Here is a 22546-nt window from a genome sequence, read left to right as displayed (position 1 = left end):
CTCTAATATTCTGCCTAAGACGGGTATACAGGAACACGTCCATGCTAGTGGGTGTGCATTCTCCGAAAAACTGCTCAGCAGTGCGGAATTGGCCCCCTATGTATAAGTCACCCCATGTGTTGTACTTCAAGGTGCGCAGCATTCTACAGCCCAGTCCTTCACACGTGACTTGCAACAGTGGGCTGCGTTGCAATGCCAATCTAGGGGAATACATAAGGCGGGACTCCATCTTGCACGCTATCCATTTCCAGGCCGTCACAGTGCAGTCTACCGTGGATGGGTCCCTACCACGGGCTTTTACCTGTGTAAATAGGTACCCCCCCAGGAGGGACTGGGGCCATATAGCCGTCTTCAATTGCCAGGTGTGCCATGAATGGAGGGGGATGCAGCCAATATACAGCAAAATGTGCCTGCGCGCAGTAATAATACTGCTCGAAGTTGGGGACATCGTATCCTCCCTGATGATAAGGCAGCATGAGGGTCGCTAAAGTCAACCGAGCCGCTTCCCATCCCATATAAGTCTAAGTAACTGTGTGTTGAGGGTACGAAAAAAGAAGCTGCCTGGGTGGTACGGTATATTGATAAATAAATAGAGAAATTTAGGTAAGATCGTCTTTTTAATAAGGGATATCCGCCCTGCCATAGAAAGGGGCAGCTTCAACCAATGGGTGATGCTGTCAGTGACTTTGTCGATGGCTGTACCATAATTTGCACGCATCAGCTATTCCCTATTCCTGGTGACACGTTTGCCCAAGTATTTAAAATCCTCAGCCTCTCACTGTAGCGGGTAATCTAGCTGATGGTGGTCCGTCTTCCCGGTCAAGGGGAATATGGCTGATTTAGCCCAGTTAATCTGGATCCCTGAAATGGCGCCAAATCTCTTAATTTCCCTTAGCACTGGGTTGAGATTTTCTTGGGGCTTATGTACATACAGTGTTATATCATCCGCGTAAAGGGATATTAACAATTGCCTTGTGGGGTATACTAGGGCCCTGTGCTGGTGGTGCTGTCTTATTGTCGCCGCTAGGGGCTCAATTGCCAGCGCAAAAAGGACTGGGGACAGTGGGCACCCCTGTCTCGTGCCTCTAGAGATGGGGAAGCCCTCAGACCTAGTCCCGTTCAGCAGCATCGAGGCACGTAGATTGGAATATAACAGTTTCACCCAGTTAAGAAAAGAATGCGGCATGCCCATGTAGCTAATTGTGCCAATAAGATAATCCCATTCGAGAGAATCGAAAGCTTTGGTGGCGTCGAGGAAGACTGCCACTGCAGCGCTATTAGGAACAATGTCTTGCATCATAGACAGCAGGGTTCTAAGATTGTGGGCGGTCGCCCTATTGGGAACAAAGCCTGCCTGGTCAGGTAAGACCAGTCTCTCCATCAGGAGGTTGAGGCACGTTGCAAGGACTTTGGCAAGGATTTTAATGTCGCAGTTGAGAAGCGACAGTGGCCGGTAGGAGTCAGAAGAAGTGGGGCACTTCCCGGGCTTCAGCAAGGTAATAATCTGGGCTTCTCTCATGGTCTCCGGCAATATTCCCTCCTCCAGCACCTCGTAATAAACTGCCTTCAAAATAGGGGCTAAAGTGGTCACAAAGGTGTTATAAAACTCCATGGGCAACCCATCTGTGCTCGGCGCGCGCCCCGACTTCATGGTCATGATGGCCTCAGTGATCTCATCCACTTCCAGGTCTAGATCAAGGAACTTCCGCTGGGTATCACCAAGCCATGCCAGAGCAGTATTTTCGAAATAGGTCTGCAGGTCTAAAGGGGGTCCCCTCTGGGATGTGTAGAGTGTCTTATAAAAACTCACAAAGGTGTGTATTTGCTCCGGCAGGTTTCTATGTGGCCGCCCCTCCTCATCACATATTTCTACAATATAATTTGCGAATATAGGGGATCGTACTGCATTTGCCAATACTTTCCCGGGCCGATCCCCCTCTCCAAATATCCGTGCCCTATGTGTTTTCCCCATGAACTGGCATTCCCTTTCAGCCACCTCCTCAAATTCAGACATCTTAGTACGGAGAGCTGCCATGCGACTCCGGTCTCCTCCCTCCCTACCAGGTCCCTTTCTAGAGATTTAAGTTCTCTTTCAAGTGTATGTAATTGTTTGCGTAGATCCTTCAGGATGCACCCCCCTGGGAGATGCACCATCCGCACACCGTCACCTTAAAAGCCTCCCACACAATAGTCAGGCTGGAGACTGAGTTTACATTACGCTCAAAAAATTCTTGAATGTCCTGCTCCAGTTCAGCTCTAAATACCTGGTCCTGAAGATGCAGGGGGTTAAGTCACCAATGAAGATAGGGGGAATGATCCACCGGGGTCCGTAATCTGATCCTGACAGGCGAGTGATCAGAATACATACGGGCCAAGTGGGAAGCCTATTCTATCCAGTGTGCCATACCCACCGTTACTAGCACATAATCAAGCCTCGCCCAGGATCCGTGCACCACCGAGTAGTGTGTTCCTTCCTTCAGTGTGGGGTGTTTATATCGCCAAGTGTCTAGTAGGCAGTTAGAGATTGTAATATCCTGCAGTGTTTTTTGCGACTTAGCGTAGTGCATATGGTCAGGGCGGGATCTGTCAGTTCCAGGGTCTATAACAGTATTGAAGTCCCCTCCCTAAATCACGTAAGTAGGGTCTAGTGTCTGAATCTTGCCCCACACTTCAAGGAGGACATGCAGATCTTCAGTGTTGGGACCATAATAGTTAGCAAACAGGACATCGTGAGGATGTATTCGCCCCCAAAGCAGGCAATATCGCCCATTTGCATCTACCCCCTGTACAAAAGGTGTCCCTCGCTTAATCAGAATAGCCACCCCTCTGGAATAGCTTGAGTAGGAAGCGAAGCAGCGGTGCGTAGCCCAACGGGCCAGCAAATTGGGACTGATTTCTCTGGCCCAAGTGGGTTTCCTGCAACAGAGCCACATTAATGCAATGTCCGTCCATGTAACTCAGCACTTGTCTCTTCTTCCGTGGGTCACCTAAGCCCCGTACATTCCACAATAATATGTTAAGTCCTCGCACATCCAGAGTTCCTTCACCCATTGTCCCATCGGTCATTCATTTCTGCCACATAACTAACTACTTTGCCCATTGTCCAATTCAGCAACTAGGATCATCCCAAAACTCCCCCCGCCACCCCCTCCCACACCGGCTCCTCCAACTTGCCGGGCATGCGTCCCACTCCCCCAAGAACAAGTTCAAAATCTGACAAGGTCCACCTCTCAATAGAGGAAAGTCTGGAGGCATGCCCACATACGGGGAACATTAGTGGCTCACGAGTCGCCCTCCCACCTCCTATGTTTCACCCACTCACACCTCTGCCTTGCTAGGCAGGGTGCATCAGTGGGACAGAGGCGAGTGCCCAGGCGGAGTCTGAAGATTATGATAAAAACACAGCAAACCAAACAAAAAACCAAACCACCCTTATTAATACATCACCAGTTTGGAGACAGTCTCTCGACATGTATCAGGCCAGTTTGTCGTCTGTGCAGTGTCCATGGATCGCTATTCAGTCCTGGTTCGAGGTGAGTGAATGAGATCTGGAGTGCCTACTGCTTTCCGTCTCCTGTGACGTGCTCTGCGATGTCTTCTAAGGTAGTCCTCGGCCTGCTGGGGAGTGGTAAAAAAGTGTTGCTTCCCTAAGTGCATAATCCGAAGTTTCGCCTGGTAGAGCATCGCGTACTGAATCTTTTGAGCCATGAGTTTACCGCTGCATACTTGCGCCTCGCTTCCTGGACCGACTGGGTGAAGTCCGGGGAAAAAGCCAGAGTAATATTCTTTTAGCGCACTTGTTTCATTTCCTGGGCAAGCCGCAGCACAGTGTCCCTATCCCTATAATTTAGGAAACTATCAATTACATGCCGGGGTGGTGCTCCCGGCGGTGGGCGCACAGCCAGCGATCGGTGCAAATCTCTACACCGTGAGATAGGCCGAAAAGGCATCCCTGACGAATAATTCGACAATCAAGCTTTCCATGAAGACCTCCATCCGGCCCGTGTTGGTGGACTCTGCAAGGCCAAGGACGCGGACATTATTGCGACTGGAGCACGCCCCCAAATCCTCGTTTTTCTCTGCGATCGCCTTCAGCAGCTTATCCATTTCATTTCATGAAGCTTTATTCGGTACATGTTATACAATGACCATAAAAGCGCACAAGCAAATATTATACAATAACGACTACAAGTTAAAACAGGGAAATATTTAAAATATCATACTTTTTCTAAGCTGAATTGATTTACATAGAAAAGTAGCAATATAAAAACATTTGTCCGGGGAATTCATATTATAGATCAACTTCATGGCATCGTCCACATTATAAATATCATACTTTAAAAACAGTGGTTTCAGGTAAGCAACCCTAACATTCAGAGAGAGAGTACAAATTAACATAAAGTGCAGTGTGCCTTGTTTCGACTGACCATCACATGGGCAAGGTCCAACTGGATGCTTCTTTAGTTGAGGGAAGGCCACCAAAACGTGAGCCATTCCAAATCTAAGTCTAGTTAGAACAAACCTATGGGCTGGTCTGGTTACCTGGCTCAGATACAACTGGAAGCCTACACTTTCAATATATGTTTTGTACAGGTTGACTGTAGTAAGGCGACCATTAACTACTAGATGTTTTTGGGCTCCGTACGTCATGAAAATATTTTTCATATCCTGTTTGGAACAATTTCCAGCCGAACACGGGTCTACCAATATGTTGAGTCCGTAAATAACCTGAAGACTGTCTACAATATAGGTAAGCCAAGGTATCTTGGTATAATTATCCAGGTCGAGACAGTCCCTAATGACATGCTGGTTAAAAGCTGTCTCTTCCCTGTGCCAAATTGCACGCCAAATCTTTAAAGGCCTTAATAGAATTAGGTCACTTAAGTGGGCAATCCCCACTTACCTATGGATCAAATCAGTTGGGGCTGAAGTAGGAAGGCAAAGAAGTTTTTTAAGGCATGTGTTTTCTTCCCTTTGCAAGGAGCCTACGTTGGTGTAGCCCCACAGCCCCGCCCCATATAATGCAATAGAAACGCTCCTTGCCATATAAATTTGCATCATGTCCCTGATACGTCTGTTGCCGCTCTTGGAGGCGAATTTAAATATACCATAGGCACTTTTTACCATCCTAGACCTAACATTTACTAGATCCTGAAACCAACTACCATCACACGAAAAATAACACCCAAATAACAAAACTTTTCCACTTGCTGCACTTTCACCCCATCTATAAAAAAGGCATGATTTTTATTGGTTCTAGCACCACAGATCATCGTATGGGTTTTACTCTTGTTGATTACCAACTTCCTTTCTTTTATAAAATCAGAAAAACGATCCATCAGGTGCTGGAGGCCCATGGGGGTCCGTGACAGGAGCACAGCGTCATCTGCATAAAGCAGAACTGGCACACCTGTCCCATTAACCTGGGGTGCATCAGCTTTAACTGTTTTTAAAACAGAATCTACAACATTAATAAAAAGGGTAAACAGCAAAGGGGCGAGGACACAGCCCTGTCTAATTCCGCACTTTACGCTGAAGTTTGGGGTACACTCCCCACTTGCCCCGTAGCGCACACAGGTTTGCATCTTAAATTCTAGCTAAAAAGAAAATAATAGCCTCTGGTGTACCAAGTTCTAACTGGACTGGCTATAAAATGGAGTGGTCGACCAGATCAAATGCGCTGCTTAAATCGGCAAAGCAAAGATATAAAATACCAGGCTTAGCCTTGGTATATTTGCCAATTAATGGTTTTAGATTCAGGCATTGATCTAGTGTCCCTCGACCCTTTCTGAAACCATATTGGGAGGTCGCAAGAATCCCATTCTCGTCTGCCCACTCTTCCAACCTAAACAGCAGCACTCTGCTCATAATTGGACGATAATTACATAATTACATGCTGCTGACTTGTCCCCCTTCTTATAGATAGGGACAATGATTGAATCTCCCCATGTAGTTGGAATCAGGGTTGATACTGCTGCGTTTAATACCTAAGTAAGTATAGGTCCCCACAACAGCGGGACTGTCTTGTAAACATCAATGGGTACTCCGTCAGGGGCCTTACCCCCCTTACTGGCCTTAATACTACGTTCAACCTCTCCCAAGGAGATATCTAAAGGGACTATAGGCCAGTTTCTTTGTTCTACATCATAGGAACCAACTGCTTGGAATATAGCTGAAAAATTAGAGACCCAGGCCTCACTGCTGACGTTGGATGCAAGGTGTGGGACTTTGTCATCCTTATAAAAGGGGGAGTTAACCGTGGACCAAAACAGACAGCTATCAGAAGTCGCTGCCGCCTGCGTTAAGTTGTCCCATGCTTCTTGCTGCAACTCCCTCTTCCTTCTGGAAAGTGCCAATTTATAATCATGTCTCACAACTGTAACTTGATTCTTATCCCTGGGTCTAAGTGCTAGAACTTGTTTCAATTGGGAAAGAAGAGCTGTACAGGCATGGTCAAACCAACCCTTTTCACGGGCGGTCTTGCCTAGCCTGCTTCCAGTAAATATGGCATCAATTGTTTTGATATTAATAAAATTATTCAAGATGGAAACATATGTACTACCTGATGCCAGGATGCCATTAATAAACAAAAACAAAGCAACAACACAAAAGCCATTACTGTAACTTCTATTTATCGGACAACATTAATTTCTACACACGAAGAATTAAACTAGGTGTGAGTTTGGACTGTTTGTCAGAATAAATCACTTTTTATTTTTCATAAATTTTTTTCAAAGTTTTTGTTGGTTATGATTCACCAAAATACACAAAATATATAAAGCACAAACAATACAACGAACGATTTCATAAAAATGACATTTTCATAAAATACACACTGATAAGGAAATCTTTCATACTTGGTTGATCAACATCAGCACTCCAATCTCTCACTCTCATACATACCATACATACACATATTAATATTTCAATTTGAATGTCACAAACAGAATCATTACGATAGGTTTTGTGGAGCACCATGTTTCCTGGAAACATAAAATATCATATGACCTAATCAGGTCCTCCCACCCCAGATGTTTCCCTTTGGATGCCCAGCCAGCTATGTTCCAGCTAACAATAGATGTTCCCCCTATGGTGCAACTTTTAGGTTGATCTTGTACAATAGTAAAGGTAACCACATCCACACAGGGTTCACCCTCAACTAAACCAACATTAGTATTCTCAGTACATGTAGATTTCTGATCTTTTACCACCCTCTCAACAACAGAAGCAGGTTCAAGCCTATTATCAATGATCGCTATGGGAGCACCATTCATGGCTTGCTCTGGATTTATACTAGTCCCATTCAATTGATTGACTTGGGTATTATGAATTATACTCAGATGCGGCCTACTGACCTTTAAGTGTCAATCATTCGAATCCAAAGAACTCAGGGCTTGATACCTATTCTGTGTTGAAACCTCAAAAGTTGGACGATGGTTAGGAAGAAAGGGACTACCTCTATTGATAACCTGGGGAGCCTTAATAAGGTGATTATAAAAATAGCCCAACGGTTATACACGCACACAATTCTCATCTGGGGTTAGAGAGGCTGCTCTAAGCAAAACAGTTGCGACATGTTGGGGGTATTTAAAATTAACAATAACACAGTCGCCCCTGCAGGTTTTTCTTGAGTTACCAATCCAATTTACTCTTCTAGTTGATAATATCTGGTCGGAGTAATTGGTTGGGAACCCACATTGCCTGTGAGCCATGAGACTGTTTTGTTTTTAAGTGAGTTGTGTGATTCCTGATGTGGTTGGGTCAAGTTAGGATCCATAGGCGGTACATTAGAAAGAACAACTACATAAGGTGCACAATCAGGTGGGAGGTTGATAAAACGGCTTTTCTTAGGTGCTAACACTCCCTTCGTACTTTCTTGTACCACTGTTATCTGTTCTTTCTTGTTGCCGTCAGCGATCCTGCACCGGTCCCCAGGGCTGCTGGGAGTTGTAATTTCCCGCTGGTGGTGGGACCGGCGTGTGCTGGGGCTGCTGGGTCCGCTGGAGCTGGTCGCGATATGCTGGCCGTTCCCCTCACGGCGTGCTGGGTTTCCAGGTGAGTGCCCCAGGAGGGGTCGGCACTCCTTACTCTTAAAGCGCCTCCGGGCGCCTTGTTGCCGTCAGCGATCTTGCGCCGGTCCCCAGGGCAGCTGGGAGTTGTAGTGTCCCGCTGGTGGTGGGACCGGCGTGTGCTGGGGCTGCTAGGTCCGCTGGAGCTGGTCGCGATATGCTGGCCGTTCCCCTCACGGCGTGCTAGGTTTCCAGGTGAGTGCCCCAAGTATCCATTTGGAGCACGTGTGTACTTGTTGATGCAGCGCCATCTTCCAGGTCCGACACCCTGGTTTCAACCTCTTTGAGCCTGTGGTCATGTTGCTCTAGTTTGTTGACCACTGAGTCCATTCTAGTGTTCATATTATCTATCTTGGCGTCAATAGACGCGAGACTCTGCTTCATGTCCAGCAGGATCGCCTGCTAGTCCTCATCCTGCTGTTCCGTATCTATGCATCCAGCCGAGCTGGACCGTTGCTCTTTGCGGGGGTCGAAAGTTTGGCCTGTTTAGGTTCGTTGCGGCCCATTTTGATTATGTGGTGAGGCGCTGTGCCCTGGGTCAACCCTACTGTGTCCCCTGTGCAGGTAGTGGCTTCACTGCGATGTTACCTTCACGTCTGGGGTTGTGCGGGACAGCTTTGTTACCGGTCTCAGTGTTATTCCAGCGTGTCACTCTACCCCCAGGCCGTACCTGGCAGCTGAACGGAGGGGGAAGCTAACCGTAGATTGAGGGATTGAGCGCCCCCGTCTCTCCTTTGGCATGCAAGCCTCTCACCTCAGTGGGGGGGAATGGGTGGTCTGTAGCAGGGTGGTGGCGGTCTCTTCCAGGCTTCAGTCCTCGACGTGGGTATCTATTGCTGGACACTACAGCACCCCCTCAGCGCATCAAACAGGCACTTGGCAGTAGGGGCCCCCAGGAGTGACACATTTAGTTCTCCGCCCAGAGCAAGCGTATCCCAGATGGCGGTCGTCTCAGCCCCACACACTTCAGGAAGCAAGAGGCCGGTACCTGGGGTCACCTGGCCTCCTATGTTGAAGCGGAGCCGGTCGGGCACCCAGCACACCATGCGCCCCGCACTCGCGGCCCACATGGTTTTCTCCGTCAGTATTCGCGCCGCTCACTCACCGGAGGGCAGGTCTCCACGCCTCGAGCCGCGACGCCGCCGCAGCTTTTTTCAGCGGCCCCAGTCAAAAATAGCCACACTGGCCCATAAGCAGCGTTCCTCGCCGCCCGCAGCGCACAGCCCGCAGGTGCCTCCGAGGACCGCAATCGCGGGGGCAACAGCGCAGGGGACTGCCGATCCCACGCTCCAGCAAGGCCTATTCGTCCCCGAGCTTGCGTAGGGGACGCAGCCGCCACAGAGCTCTGGCGTTCTGTTCAGACGGACGCTCGAGAAGTTACCAGCCGATATCTCGGGCGGATAAAGGCTCAGGGCGTCCGGAGTTGGTTCCCCGCAGGCAGGAATGTGTCCGCTCTCCGTTCGGGTGCACAATATATACGTTTAGTAATGAAGGATGGGGGGTTATGTTTATTATGCCGCCCGGGCCGGCAGGAGCCTTGCTAGTGCCTAGCCATGTTGGTCGGGTGTCCTCTAGTGCCCCCCAACGCGCTTTGATTTTTGATTGAGTCTGTTCATAACAAATTCAAAGTAAAACGGCATGCCCCAGAATGCAACATGCTTTCAGGTAAACTGCCAGAGCTGGGTGAAGGTAGTACACAGGAAATGGATCTACTTGGGAGGGAGGGCGAGGGGTGGGAGAAAAGTAGACCAAAATTTTTGTGTGTGTAAAAGGCCGCTTTATTAGGAAACAGGTGCACATTACAAATACAAACCTTGGCAACACCTTACAAAACTAAACTTCTCTAAATAAATAAATAACTACGAACTCCGCCCCCCAACCCCCACCCCTAAAATACTTTGGCCCCTCCCCCTCCCAACAATACATCAATAAACATTATAACAACATTATAAACATCACGTCATCAATAAAACATTACATCATTAATCAAATCATACGTCATCATTTAAAACTTTATTCGTCAAACCCCAATGAAATATTAAAAGCCAGGCCCTCCATAACCATAAACCCTGCCTGACCCTTCACTCCTGCCAAAACCCCCCCCCACAAACCTGAACGGTCAAACAATGACCAACAATATCCCTGAACCTGTCAAACAAATAATCGATCCAATACTCAAACAATCTACCATAAACCGTACTGATACACCAAAAACCCCGCACAGCACCTGTTCCTAGCGACCACTACAAAATACAAGAAAAACCCCTGCACACCAATATCCAATAAAACAGCCTTAATGAAAAATAAAAAGTGACAAAAACAAAAATAGGGGGAAAAAACCCAGTGGGGAAAAAAGGGGAAGAAAAAGGCTATATAAAAAGAGGAAGGGGGGGTGGGACAAAAAACGCTAACAGCCCTCCTCGCCACCAGGTCACCAAACCTAAAATGGTGGCAGGTAGGCGGGAACGGGGGAATTTATAATTGGGCTGGCGGGTACTACTAGACCAGCCCAAAAACCAGAACATTCTGGCAACTTCTGGAAAGAAACCCCTCGCAGCCCTCCCAAACCGCCCGGGGGAGGAGACCTCCCTGCGGTCGGCTCCCTCCCCCAAGCCCCCCTTGGGAGGCAGGGCGAGGGGTGGGAGAAAAGTAGACCAAAATTGTTTGTGTGTGTAAAAGGCCGCTTTATTAGGAAACAGGTGCACATTACAAATACAAACCTTGGCAACGCCTTACAAAACTAAACCTCTCTAAATAAATAAATAACTACGAACTCCGCCCCCCAACCCCCACCCCTAAAATACTTTGGCCCCTCCCCCTCCCAACAATACATCAATAAACATTATAACAACATTATAAACATCACGTCATCAATAAAACATTACATCATTAATCAAATCATACGTCATCATTTAAAACTTTATTCGTCAAACCCCAATGAAATATTAAAAGCCAGGCCCTCCATAACCATAAACCCTGCCTGACCCTTCACTCCTGCCAATACCCCCCCCACAAACCTGAACGGTCAAACAATGACCAACAATACCCCTGAACCTGTCAAACAAATAATCGATCCAATACTCATCAAACAATCTACCATAAACCGTACTGATACACCAAAAACCCCGCCACCCAGAAAGGTAGGGGGGGGGAGAAAAACTACACCACCTCCCTTTCTGCCCCCCCAAATCGCAAACGCGAAAAAGAAAACGAAGCTAACTCAACGCTGCATGGCCAGTGAACGCGCCAAAACCTCACGAAGCTCTAACAAATAGAGGTCCATACCCACACGGGACAGATGAACCCCATCATCTCTGAAAAATTCCACCGATTCGAACTTAATGTCCCTATGTGACATCCTGCTAAACCCAAGACCACGACAGCAACGGGACACTTCAGAGTTTACCTTCTTCCTGGCCCTGTCAACAGCCCTGGGATTCACAGCCCCTCTCCAGATCCTACGCGGTATCAATTCCGTCCAAAAGACATGGCACCCAGCCCAGAGTTCCTTAATGAGGCCCAAATCCCTTTTCATAGCTCGAAGTAACACCACACCCTTGGTAGCACAGAGATCGTTCTCCCCCAGATGAATAACTAAAATATCCGGACATAAGCCACCCACCATATTATTGTTAAGACAAGGGATTAACTCTCTCCAGAGCATCCCACCTTTTCCCTTCCAAACCACATTAAACATTCGAGCATTAAAACCAAGTAGTTCTCCAAAGTAACTCTGTGCTGCCTGGACTCGGGCCCACTTCACGAAGGAATGCCCAACTATCCAGACCGTCACCACCGAAGAGCGAGGCCCAGCAACCGATCCTACAAAAGAAAAAAGAATTAGAAATCATGGGAAGGAAGATGACGCATGCGCCTCCTCCGCCGAGCTCCTCACATAGCGCTGGAAACAATTTGAAGACCAACGCCCCAATCTCATGATATCTCTTTCAGTCCAACCTCTGTTGAAGGCTTCAGTGGCAGCACCTATCCTGAAAGAATGTATTCCCATCGAAGCCTAAATGCTGCAAAGCCTTGCGCAAAACCATTCGGAATTGGTAAGTTGTCACAGGGGTGCCATTGATATGCTGAAAAACAAGCGCCTCATCACCACCCCCACATAGTGAACGCCAGCGCCGCGCTAAAAGTAAAGGGCAAGTAAGCCTTGGAGCACGCGCCTGTAACCACACACCTTTCCCTTTTCCCGTCTGATCAGTTTTGGAGCTGGCCAACCAGACATGCACCCCCTCATCTGAACAAAAAACGTCCCGCTAAAATAGGCCACACTTGTATTTCGACCCCAACAACTCCGAAACCCTGAAAGCTCCAAAAAAACATGAACGCCATCAACATGGAAAATAAACATGACTCAAAATCATCCGAACAAACAGAAGGCAGAACAGTCATTAACCTGGCCAGGACCTGCCAAGATAAAGGAGCCCTGAGTCTACCAGTGTGTCCCTGCTCTCTGGCCCAACTCTCAAGCATCCTCCTGCCAAGTTCCCCCGCTGACGGAGAATAACCCCACAACAACTTACCCATGAAAGCAATCCCTGCCAACTTCCCCGTAATGGTTACTTTGGTCAATCCCCTATCCATAAGGTCCAAAATAAAGTTGACCACATCCTCCGAACGACGCGAAACTTCCTCCCGCCTAGAAGCACCAGATTCCAGAAACTCCCTCCAGGCCAGAGAATAAGCAGAACGCGTAGACACAGACAAAGAACCTACCACCAGTTGTACGACCCGACCTCGCCGACGTGCCACAGATGAATCGGCATCGGAGTCGGTGCTCTGTCTGCGTCCCTCGCCAGTCCACGGAATCTCCCCCACTGTGAACGAGACAGAGCATCTGCAATGTCATTGTCCACGCCAGGGATGTGCAAAGCACGAAAATGAATGTTGTGTTTCAAACAACCCAGAACGAAAACTCTCATGAGTTTCAACACCTGTTCGTCCCTGGCAGACTGCCGGTTCACGATCTCCACAACAGCCATGTTATCCACACGAAAAAGCACTTTCTTGTGTGCCAATTCCTCCCCCCAAAGGGTCAAAGCCACCAACAAAGGGAAAAGTTCCAAAAAGGTGATGCTGCGGCCGCCATTCAACCATTCATCTGGCCAACGTTCAGCACACCACCTTCCATTCCAAAAGAGCCCAAAACCATCACTGACAGCAGCATCCGAGAACATTTGCACATCCCACTGGAAGTCAACATCCCGGACCAAGGGAACACCATTAAAGGAAGACAGAAAAAATTTCCACATTCTCAAATCCTCCTTAACACCAGCAGACAAACGAACACGATGGTGGGGCAACTGATGACCTGCAAGAGCCCTGCCCAATCTTCGACAAAAAGTCCTGCCTGCTCTCACTACCCTACAAGCAAAATTTAGATGGCCCAGGAGAACCTGAATCTCTTTCACCAACACTTTTCTCTTTGCTAACATGGCTTCCAGTAATTCCACCATCTTGACCCTTTTGTCCTCAGGCAGGCGAGCACACATTGCCACAGAATCGATCTCAATACCCAAAAAGGACAAAACAGTGGCAGGGCCCATTGTTTTCTCGGGAGCCAAAGGAACTCCCAGATCCTCCATGAGCCCTTGGAAGGTGTCCAGAGCAGACTGGCACTCCGTGGAGCCCGGAGATCCGACAAAGAAAAAGTCATCTAGGTAGTGCGTTACCAGTGAATGACCGGACTGCTGGGTAAAGTACCATTGTATAAAAGTACTAAAACACTCAAAAAGAGCACATGATATGGAGCAACCCATCGGCAGAGCCTTGTCCACGTACCATTTTCCTGCGAAATGTATACCCAAGAGACACCAGTCATCCGGGTGGACAGGCAACAGCCGGAAAGCAGACTTTATATCACACTTGGCCATCTCAGCAGCTGCGCCCGCGGTCACAACAAGTGACATGGCCACGTCAACCGAGGAGTAAGAGACTGAAACCGCCTCTGGGTCAATAAAATCATTGACAGACGACCCTTCTGGCCATGATAAGTGCTGAATAAGCCTGAACTGTCCCGGATCTTTCTTCGGGACCACTCCAACAGGTGAAATAGTCAAATTAAGGATCGGCCAATCATGAAAAGGGCCAGCATCCTTCCTTCATGTACCTCTTTATTAAGTTTGTCTTGTACCACTGTGCCATGTTCAGATGCTGATTTTAAATTAGCAGACCACCTTCTCTCCCGTGAGCCCATATAACCTAGCCGGAAACCAAATTCAAAACCCTCCAACAACTTTTTCTTTACGGACTCATTCTCATAACCCTGCAACGCAAAGCGCAACCTCTCTAACCTAACCGGTGTATGAGCCCTTGGCCCCAGTACCCTTAGAACCTCTGGATCCCCTTCCCCCTGAAAACTGTGAGGGCGTCCCTGAAGTGCCTGCACCCGCTTGTTTCCCCTGCTGGCTCCCCGACGGCTGGTTATCCCAGCATCTGGACAAAGGGTGCCTCCTGCCACAGCCAGAGCATTCGTGTTTAAACTTACAATATTCTCTGGTACAGGAGCCCTTGTTAAACTCCCAGCAAGTTCCTGTCCCTGACTGCGTGGTTGAAGTAGCCCCCACCCCTCCCTGGGTGGGCTTCCCCTGAAAGGGCCGGTAAACTAACGGGAATCCACTCGCTGTGAAAATAGTTTTCCCACCTGACGCAGAGCCCATGGTATGCTGCCATAAATCAAGATCGAGCTCTCCCCACTTGGCCTCGGGATCCCACGCCATCCTGGCCCTAAACTCCTCATCATATTGAGACCAAGCAAACCCACCCCCAGTAATCTGCGCCTTGCGTATAACGTCCATGTATTTAAAAAGAGACACGCTGCGCTCAGGAAACTTTTCACAGTATACACTTGCATAAATAAGGAATGCAGCCGTCCAGTTTTCTATGTTTAAAGGAACTCTAGGGCGTTTAGCCAGCTCAAACTCCTCCTCTTTAGACCCTTCTTTAGACCGGACCTCCCGGTGCAGCAGCTTAAGGAGTTCCACATACTCACCATTCCAAATACGTTCCTTGGTACTTAACATCAAATGAGCACCTAAAGGTTTTGTAACCCCCATATAAGGTAACTTTTTGATTTTCAATTCTTTACTGGCCACTGGCTCTTTAACCGTACTGGAAGCACCAGCAGTAGTACCACTTCCAACTTTATTTGTGACTTCCACCACATCATCAGTGCCCACAGCCGTGTCCTTCACGTAACGTCCTTTGAGCAATCGCCCATCTCCAATAACAACATCCGTTTCACCACCTGTGCCCACAGACACCATAATAGGTTTGGCCTGTGTAGCTAATTGCTCACCTGGCAACAGAGAGACCACTCTCGAAGGCTCCGCCCGTGGCGCCGAAGTCAATGCATCTTGTCTGCGAGGTGCCCTGACCGATGGGCCGTGCTCTCTTCTCACTTGCACTTGACTCTGAACCACTGGAGCCTGAAAAACACTATGAGAAACATGAGAGGGCACCCCCCCTTCCACGTCCCGCAATTCTCCTTCCTCAGGACTATCCTCGTCGTAGTCCAAGACCACTGAATCAACACTAGTATGTAACACATCACCACGGGTCTTACCCAACCCGGTATCAACAACAGTGCATTTTAATGACTTTGAACCTCCAGGGGGGGGAGCAGACTGTACACGCCTGTACCTCCCTGTGCGTTGACTCTGCAGCTCCATAGCCGCCGGCAAGGCAGGACACCTATACCTGCTACTCGTTGGGGCCAGCGGGGTCACGCCAGACCCTCGTGTGCTGGCCGCGGCGGGTTCCCTCGGTGGAACAGAGAGGGCCGCGCTAGGCATTCTCCTCACTTCCCCTTGGCGAAAATGGACTGGACCGTGCCCTGCCAAGTCTGGAACTCCGCGCCTATTATTGTCCTGCAAAGAAAAGGTTCAGACTGGTGTGCTAGGATTCCTACCATCCACATTCCAACCAGACGCATTCCCCCTCCAATTTGAACAAACATCCGACCTCTGACCTCTTTCTAAAGAACGACCTCGAACACTAGACCCCAAAGGCACCTCCCTGCCCGGAGAGCCACCTATGACCTCCTCATCCCCACTGTGATCCAAATTATCCATCGCCACTGCCGTAGAAGAAGGTTGCATATGAACCCTTGCACTCCACTCGTGGCCTGTAACATCCTTCTGAAAACTCCGCTGCGCAAGTCCTGCCGCGCCAAAATGCTCCCACCCAGGAGAACCACACATAAAATAGGGGCCCCTGGAATCCCCAGACAAGCGAGGAGCTGCACCCCTGGGCCCTTGTACCAGCCCGCCACTCACTTGGCCAAAGCCCCTATCAGGACCCAACAGGGTGCCCTGAAAGCCTACGCCCCCCGCACTCAAAACCCTGGGAGCGTGAAATCTTCCAGAATTATCCACAACTGAAGTGCTAAGGACCGCAGAACCTGAACCAATAAACGGTTGTGTTATATGCATGCCAGAAGGAAAGGTCCCACGGCCCCAAATGAAATATCACCACCTTCTTTCTGAAGACTGTCATCGTGTCCCATAAAAGCCCCATACCCAAAACTCCCCGAGCGCGGAGCCTCATGTCCCAAAGCCACACCAGAAAGCGAGCCTCCTTCGCCCATTTGAGCCCATTCACCCTCACCTCTAGAACCCCCCCCCAACAGACAAAACTTCACCCGCTGAAGAACCCGGCGTAGAAAACAGTAACGGGCTACCCACATTACCCCCAACATCCACCACACCAGCATCGACATCCCGTCCAGCAACCTCCTGGCCAACAGACGGATTCAAACCGGAGGCCAACTCAACCCGAGGTCTGACCATGGTCGAATCTCTCCCCTCCCCAGCCTGACGATCATAAGCAAAATGCCTTGAAGGGGTTAACAACATTCGCGGTGCCGTCTCAGGTACAAACTGCGACTCATCAACCACCAACATGGCGTCATGAGTACCGGGTTCAACCCGTTCCTGTTCCGCGCCTTGCAAAACAAATTGTACAGAGCCTCTACGCCCACCACGCACAGTGGCTACATCCGTAGACTGTACGCGCCGCTCGACCAGCGGGTCCGAAGCGGAGCGCTTCTTGCTCCCACCCCGACCACCTCTTCCCCGTCTTCCCGACACCTGCGCCTGCCCCACCATGACGCCTGGCATGCCCGGAGGTCCCCCCGCCCCCATCACAACTCCCAACTGGGGAGCCGGAGCTAGGGAGGCCTCCCCACCGCCCACACCAGAAGCGCCGCCTATCTCCGGAGCTTCCAACGCGCCAGACTCAACACGCACCAGCCGCTGAGAGGCCGGCTTCCTAGTCCGGGAACGGCCCCTTTCGCTTACCTGGCTTGGGCGTCTCTTCTTTGGCGACGAGCATGCCATGACCGCAGCTACTACTCCAGCAGAAGCCTGGCGCTGGGGCCTCGCCTGCCCACCTCCTGCCAGCAAATCCAAACGGCCGGCCTCGGCCAGTAAACGCATCGCCTCGATAACTCGCGAATCCTCCATTATATAGTATCGTAAGACAAAAAACCCTAGACAATAAAGCCTAACAAACGTCTCACAAAGCACGCAGTACAATCTCTCACAAAAAACGCTAACAGCCCTCCTAGCCACCAGGTCACCAAACCTAAAATGGTGGCAGGTAGGCGGGAACGGGGGAATTTATAATTGGGCTGGCGGGTACTACTAGACCAGCCCAAAAACCAGAACATTCTGGCAACTTCTGGAAAGAAACCCCTGGCAGCCCTCCCAAACCGCCCGGGGGAGGAGACCTCCCTGCGGTCGGCTCCCTCCCCCAAGCCCCCCTTGTCAGCAATGAGTGATTTTGGCTACCTAAAATGTGTAGAGAAATGTCATTAGGAAAACATATTTTACTGCAGCCAGGTGAACAGCACCATATATACGGGTGCTCCTGTGCACTCCAAGTGGGCAGTCAAAAGTTACAACCAGTCTTATTTTAAGAAAGCACCAGTCAGATAGTTTAAATTGAATCATAAGGGTTTTAAAGCAATTTAGAGAGTTGCAAACGGGCAGCTTTACACCCTCAGTGATTCAAAGAAAATATGCCTAGTTTGTGTTTTTATGTATTCTATGGTTATGTGTACTTGTCATCATGCCATGTACATTATCATGCTTCAATCTATAAAACTTGGTCAAAACAGCGGTTCAGATGTTTGTCCCACTTTCCTAATTGTAAGACTATGCCCAACGGGGAAATATTTGACGCAGGAAATGCCACCTGCAAAATAGTTGTGGATTTCCGTAGCCCAAAGAGTTAATGATAGCCGCTTAAAGCTTCAGTGGCCGTGTTTTTTGCATAATGGCTCTTGAAAGGGACCCAGCCATCCGGGAGCAGGAGGAGCAGAAGTGAACATCAAGTCACATGTATGTATTAGATGCGTATTTTATTTAAGTTGCTTGGCCGCGCCACTTGTGAACAGTTCCTCATGTATTTTGGTTGCTCACCAGTGTCACTTTTGATCCATATAACGTATTGTTTGCTTTTGTATTTTGTTTCCTTTTGTATTTTGTTCCTGTATATCATTATTGGTCCTTCTGTGAAGCGCTCTGACACCTTCGGGTAAAGTCCGCGCTATATAAAAAATGCATAAATAAATAAATACATAAATAAACAGTTGTTTTGCTTTCTTCCCACGCCCCCTTTAGCAGGCTCCTTTCCAGGAAAGTAGATCGCCTCGGTGCTGTGTCTCTTTTAAAACTTGATTTTCATTTGATGTATCATTTCTTCAAATATTCAGTTGGCAGTAATAGCGGGTGAGCCACTGAAGGCTGGAGCCTGATGCCCGGCTCTAGCCCAGCTCAAAGTCCTTCCATTCCATATATCTGGATGCAATGTCAGAAACAGCAAAATACACGTCGGCCGGAACACACTGTGAAGCACAGGTTTTTAGTTTACGTGTTTAAGCCACGCCCCTAATAACATTGGCCACGCCCCTTTGAGACCCTCAGTTTTTTACATCCCCTTCTAGCCCCGACGTTGCTCGAGCTAGGAATCTAGGCCATATATCACGGCGTGCACATGACGAGTGACTCGCCCCTCGTTGCACTGCAGGAATGTTTAAAAACTATCTGTTAACGAGTGCCTCTTGGTGCAGCCACCCAATCAGATGTGCTAAAATGAAACGCTTCCGCATGTAAAAGAAAAACACTGTTTTTGAGTTTTGAAGAAACTTTAACGTATTCTTCACAGATAATTGTTGCATGATTCTTCCGCGGCTCGGCTCGGCTCGGCTCGGCTCGTCGTGGCCTCTTCGAGCCCAGCCAGAGTCTGGGCTCGGCTCTCCCTGTTCATTTCGGGGCTCTGGCCACCCCTGCTGGCTGCACGTTATACCACGGGTTACATCGTAGACCAGAATGCCCTCGAGGCGGTGCGGACTGGGCACTGTATCAATCAGATCACGTGGTTTATGTCCGATCGCACCCTGCCCAGTGCCCTCGCCAACTGTCCCAAGACGGAGGCACAGGCAGCGGGCTCCGGAGACGGCCCAGACCCTGCCCGGGACGGACCCTCGGCTGTGATCCGGAAGCGTCTGCTCCAGAGTCCCGAGGTGGGAGCCGCAGCGGCGGAGGGGCCGGCGATGCTGCCCGGGGTGAGTACAGACCCCACAGTGCTGCCGACCCCACACGTGACGGGACCTTCTGCCCCAGGACAGGTGAGCGTAAGCATGTCCACGGCGCTGTCTGGCCTCTGTACTTTGGAGTTTAAAATACCAAAGCAATGTCTCCATCATTTAGCTCTGCTCTGGTATTTATAATCTCCTACTCTTAACGAGAACAAACTACAAGTACCACAATGCAAAGCGAAATCAAGTGCATGGCTAAATTTGTCCCAGCTGCCTTGGGATCACTTTCTAGCATCGTTACTGGCACTTGTAAGCATATGCAATGCAGTAGGTCTCGCATTAGGACAGTTTGAGCTATTGGTATTGTAAATGACACATTTTTTTTATGTGTTGGTTTTGAAAATAGCGAAATTAATAGCTTTGTCATTTACAATGCCAATAGTTTTAACTTTCGCCAATTTGACACCTTTAGCATTTGTAATGCAATATGTGTTGTATTTACGTGACTTAGATGTATTGATATTACAAATAACAACAGCTTTTAATTTTTTAAATAATACTTAAATAAAAGCTATTGTGATTTATAATGGCAATAGCTTAAACTTTTGTGAATAACTTTTGTGAAGATTATGTTCAGTGTATCTTATTGTGATAAAAATCTAAGAACAGAAGTGAAATATTAACATCTTTTTGTGACATTTGTTTGATGTTTGGTGGTTTTTGTATAGCGCTCTGTCACTCCAGGGAGCATCCTGGCGCTTTGTCTTCATTGCTGACAGGTTGTACAGTGTTTCGACTGCATTTGGGAAATTTGAGAATAGTTTAGACCATAGTTTTGCATTTGGATTCTGGGAGTCCGTAGATCCAAGTTTTTAAGGATTTTTTAAAAGTCTGTTCTGAGGATATTGAACGGAGGTCTATGGGGAGTGTGCTCCAGGCCTTGGCCCCAAGAACTGCCAATGATCTTCCCCTCTTGGTGGCAAGTTTAAACTTGGGGACAGTGATCAGATTGGCTGTGGCTGATCTGAGTTCTCTTGAAGGATGGTACCTGTGAAATCTGTTATTTAGGTATGTTGGGCCCCGTTTGTGAAAACATCTGAATGTGATCACAATGATTTTAAATAGGATCCGCTTCTGAATAGGAAGCCAGTGCAGCTTGTTTAGGGCAGCTGATGCTGATGATCTTCTAGGCAACCTCAGGACTAGTCTTGCTGCCGCATTTTGAATAGTCTGTAATTTGTGTAGGGTAGATTTTGTAACTCCTGCATACAGACTATTACAGTAGTCCATTTTAGATGTTATTAAGGCAACTGCTACTGTTCGGCGGGCAGGCAATGGTAGATAGTCAAAAAATTTGCGTAGTCCTTTCGGACAAGTCACACCTCTACTAAAAAAAACAACAGCAGACCCCACTGATCTAAACAACTACCGCCCTATTACAAATATTCCCACCCTCGCCAAACTGTTGGAAAAATGCGTACAGCTACAACTGACTAAACACATAGACAAGTTTGATCTCCTCAACGCTCATCAATCAGGCTTCCGTGCAGGGCACAGTACCGAAACAGCCATGACGCACATAGTGGACGACGCCCTCCAAATCCTAGACCAAAACGAAACCTGCCTCCTCATCCTTCTGGATCTCTCCTCAGCATTCGACACAGTTAAACATGAGAACTTACTCGAACTGTTAAACACAAGAATGGGCATCTCAGGGACTGTTCTCAAGTGGTTCACCTCCTTTCTACACAACCGGTCACAAAGATTCAAAAGCAACAACCTGATGTCCTCTCCGGTACCTGTATCGCTAGGCGTCCCTCAAGGATCCTCCCTCTCCCCAACACTGTTCAACCTAGTTATGGAACCTCTCACTGCTTTGCTACAGACATCCAATGTTCACTTCCACATGTATGCCGACGACACCCAACTCTATCTCAAAATACAATCCCCCAAGGACATCATGCTTCTGAACACCACGATCAGAAACACCCAGTCCTGGCTTGCCGAGAATCACCTCAAACTCAATGCCCTGAAGACTGAGTTCCTCCTGATCTCACCTCCCGCAAAAATCTCCACGGCTCAAACATGGCTTAAGCAGTTAACAGCTTTAAATGTACAACCTACCGTCGTAGACTCAGCAAAATCCTTAGGCATAACACTTGGCGCCAATCTCAACATGCAGCAGCACATCAGCAAGGCAACCAAAGGAGCGAACTTCCAAATCAATACCTTGAGGAAACTTAAAGCCTTCCTTCCAGCCAAAGACTTCCAAACTGCAGTACAATCTATAGTCATCCCGCACATAGAATACGGAAGCACCGCCCTCTGCGGGCTCCCACTAACTACAACGGCACCCCTTAGAGCGTCCCTTAACGCTGCAGCGAGACTCATCACTGGCTCAAAAAACACTCGCATATTTCCCCTGACTTTAAATCCCTGAACTGGCTGCCTTTTGAAGCCAGAATACATCTGAAAATCGCCTGCATGACTCACAAGGCTGTACACCACAACTCGCCCAGCTACCTCACTCAAAAGCTGACAATCTCGGGTGGCTCTAGAACTACTAGAAGTACAAACAATCTTCTGCTGAAACCTCGAAGATTCAGAAAGGAAAAAACGTATAAACGCTCCTTTTCAGGAATGGCGCCCAGGATCTGGAACTCACTCCCTCCTGAAACCAGGCTCATCTCCTCCAACAAACTGCTTAAGAAAGAAGTAAAAGTGATCCTCATGGCTAAATACACATGATCTTTTATCCTGTAGCTCTCATGAATCCGCTCCGTAATACCGGCCTGACCCCTTGGTCTACTAGTACTATTTGTATTATGACTTATTTGATTGTATATGTTCCCTCTTTGTACTACTTGTACCAATGGTATTATGACTTATTTGATTGTATATGTTCCCTCTTTGTATTTTGATG

The 22546-nt window shown here is 48.4% G+C and overlaps 3 protein-coding genes across 4 annotated transcripts in view; 1 reads left to right on the top strand and 2 right to left on the bottom strand.

The window, feature by feature from the left end:
* Positions 1-11289: 11289 nt before the first annotated feature.
* LOC147706826 (uncharacterized) lies at positions 11290-15874 on the bottom strand. Its single transcript, XM_086925961.1, has 2 exons — positions 15379-15874; positions 11290-11891 (listed from the first exon to the last, which is right to left on the bottom strand). The coding sequence occupies exons 1-2, from the start codon at positions 15872-15874 to the stop codon at positions 11290-11292; spliced, it is 1098 nt and encodes a 365-aa protein (XP_086782087.1).
* Positions 14375-15346, bottom strand: LOC147706827 (uncharacterized). The gene has a single exon (XM_086925086.1). It carries the CDS (start codon positions 15344-15346, stop codon positions 14375-14377), a length of 972 nt encoding a protein of 323 aa, XP_086781212.1.
* Positions 15875-19449: 3575 nt separating the features above from the next.
* The window catches only part of LOC147706825 (ATP-binding cassette sub-family C member 10-like), an 875391-nt gene continuing 872294 nt past the window's right edge, over positions 19450-22546 (top strand). For both annotated transcript variants that reach the window (XM_086925960.1, XM_086925959.1), the window contains exon 1: positions 19450-19713. The gene's annotated coding sequence lies outside the window, so the exon portion shown is untranslated. The remainder of the gene's footprint in view (positions 19714-22546) is intronic.

Source organism: Lissotriton vulgaris, chromosome 6 (assembly GCF_964263255.1).
Source record: "Lissotriton vulgaris chromosome 6, aLisVul1.2, whole genome shotgun sequence".
NCBI classification, from domain to species: Eukaryota; Metazoa; Chordata; class Amphibia; order Caudata; family Salamandridae; genus Lissotriton; species Lissotriton vulgaris.
Note: the sequence above shows the minus strand (reverse complement) of the source record. Positions and strands in the feature narration are given on the sequence as shown.

Coding starts and splice junctions, on each gene's coding strand:
- LOC147706827 (XM_086925086.1), bottom strand. CDS start 15,346: ATGGTGTCTGTGGGCACAGGTGGTGAAACGGATGTTGTTATTGGAGAT.
- LOC147706826 (XM_086925961.1), bottom strand. CDS start 15,874: ATGCCTAGCGCGGCCCTCTCTGTTCCACCGAGGGAACCCGCCGCGGCC. Junction 11,892..15,378: donor AGTGGTCTCTCTGTTGCCAG/GTGAGCAATTAG, acceptor TTTCTTTTGTAG/GATCGGTTGCTGGGCCTCGC.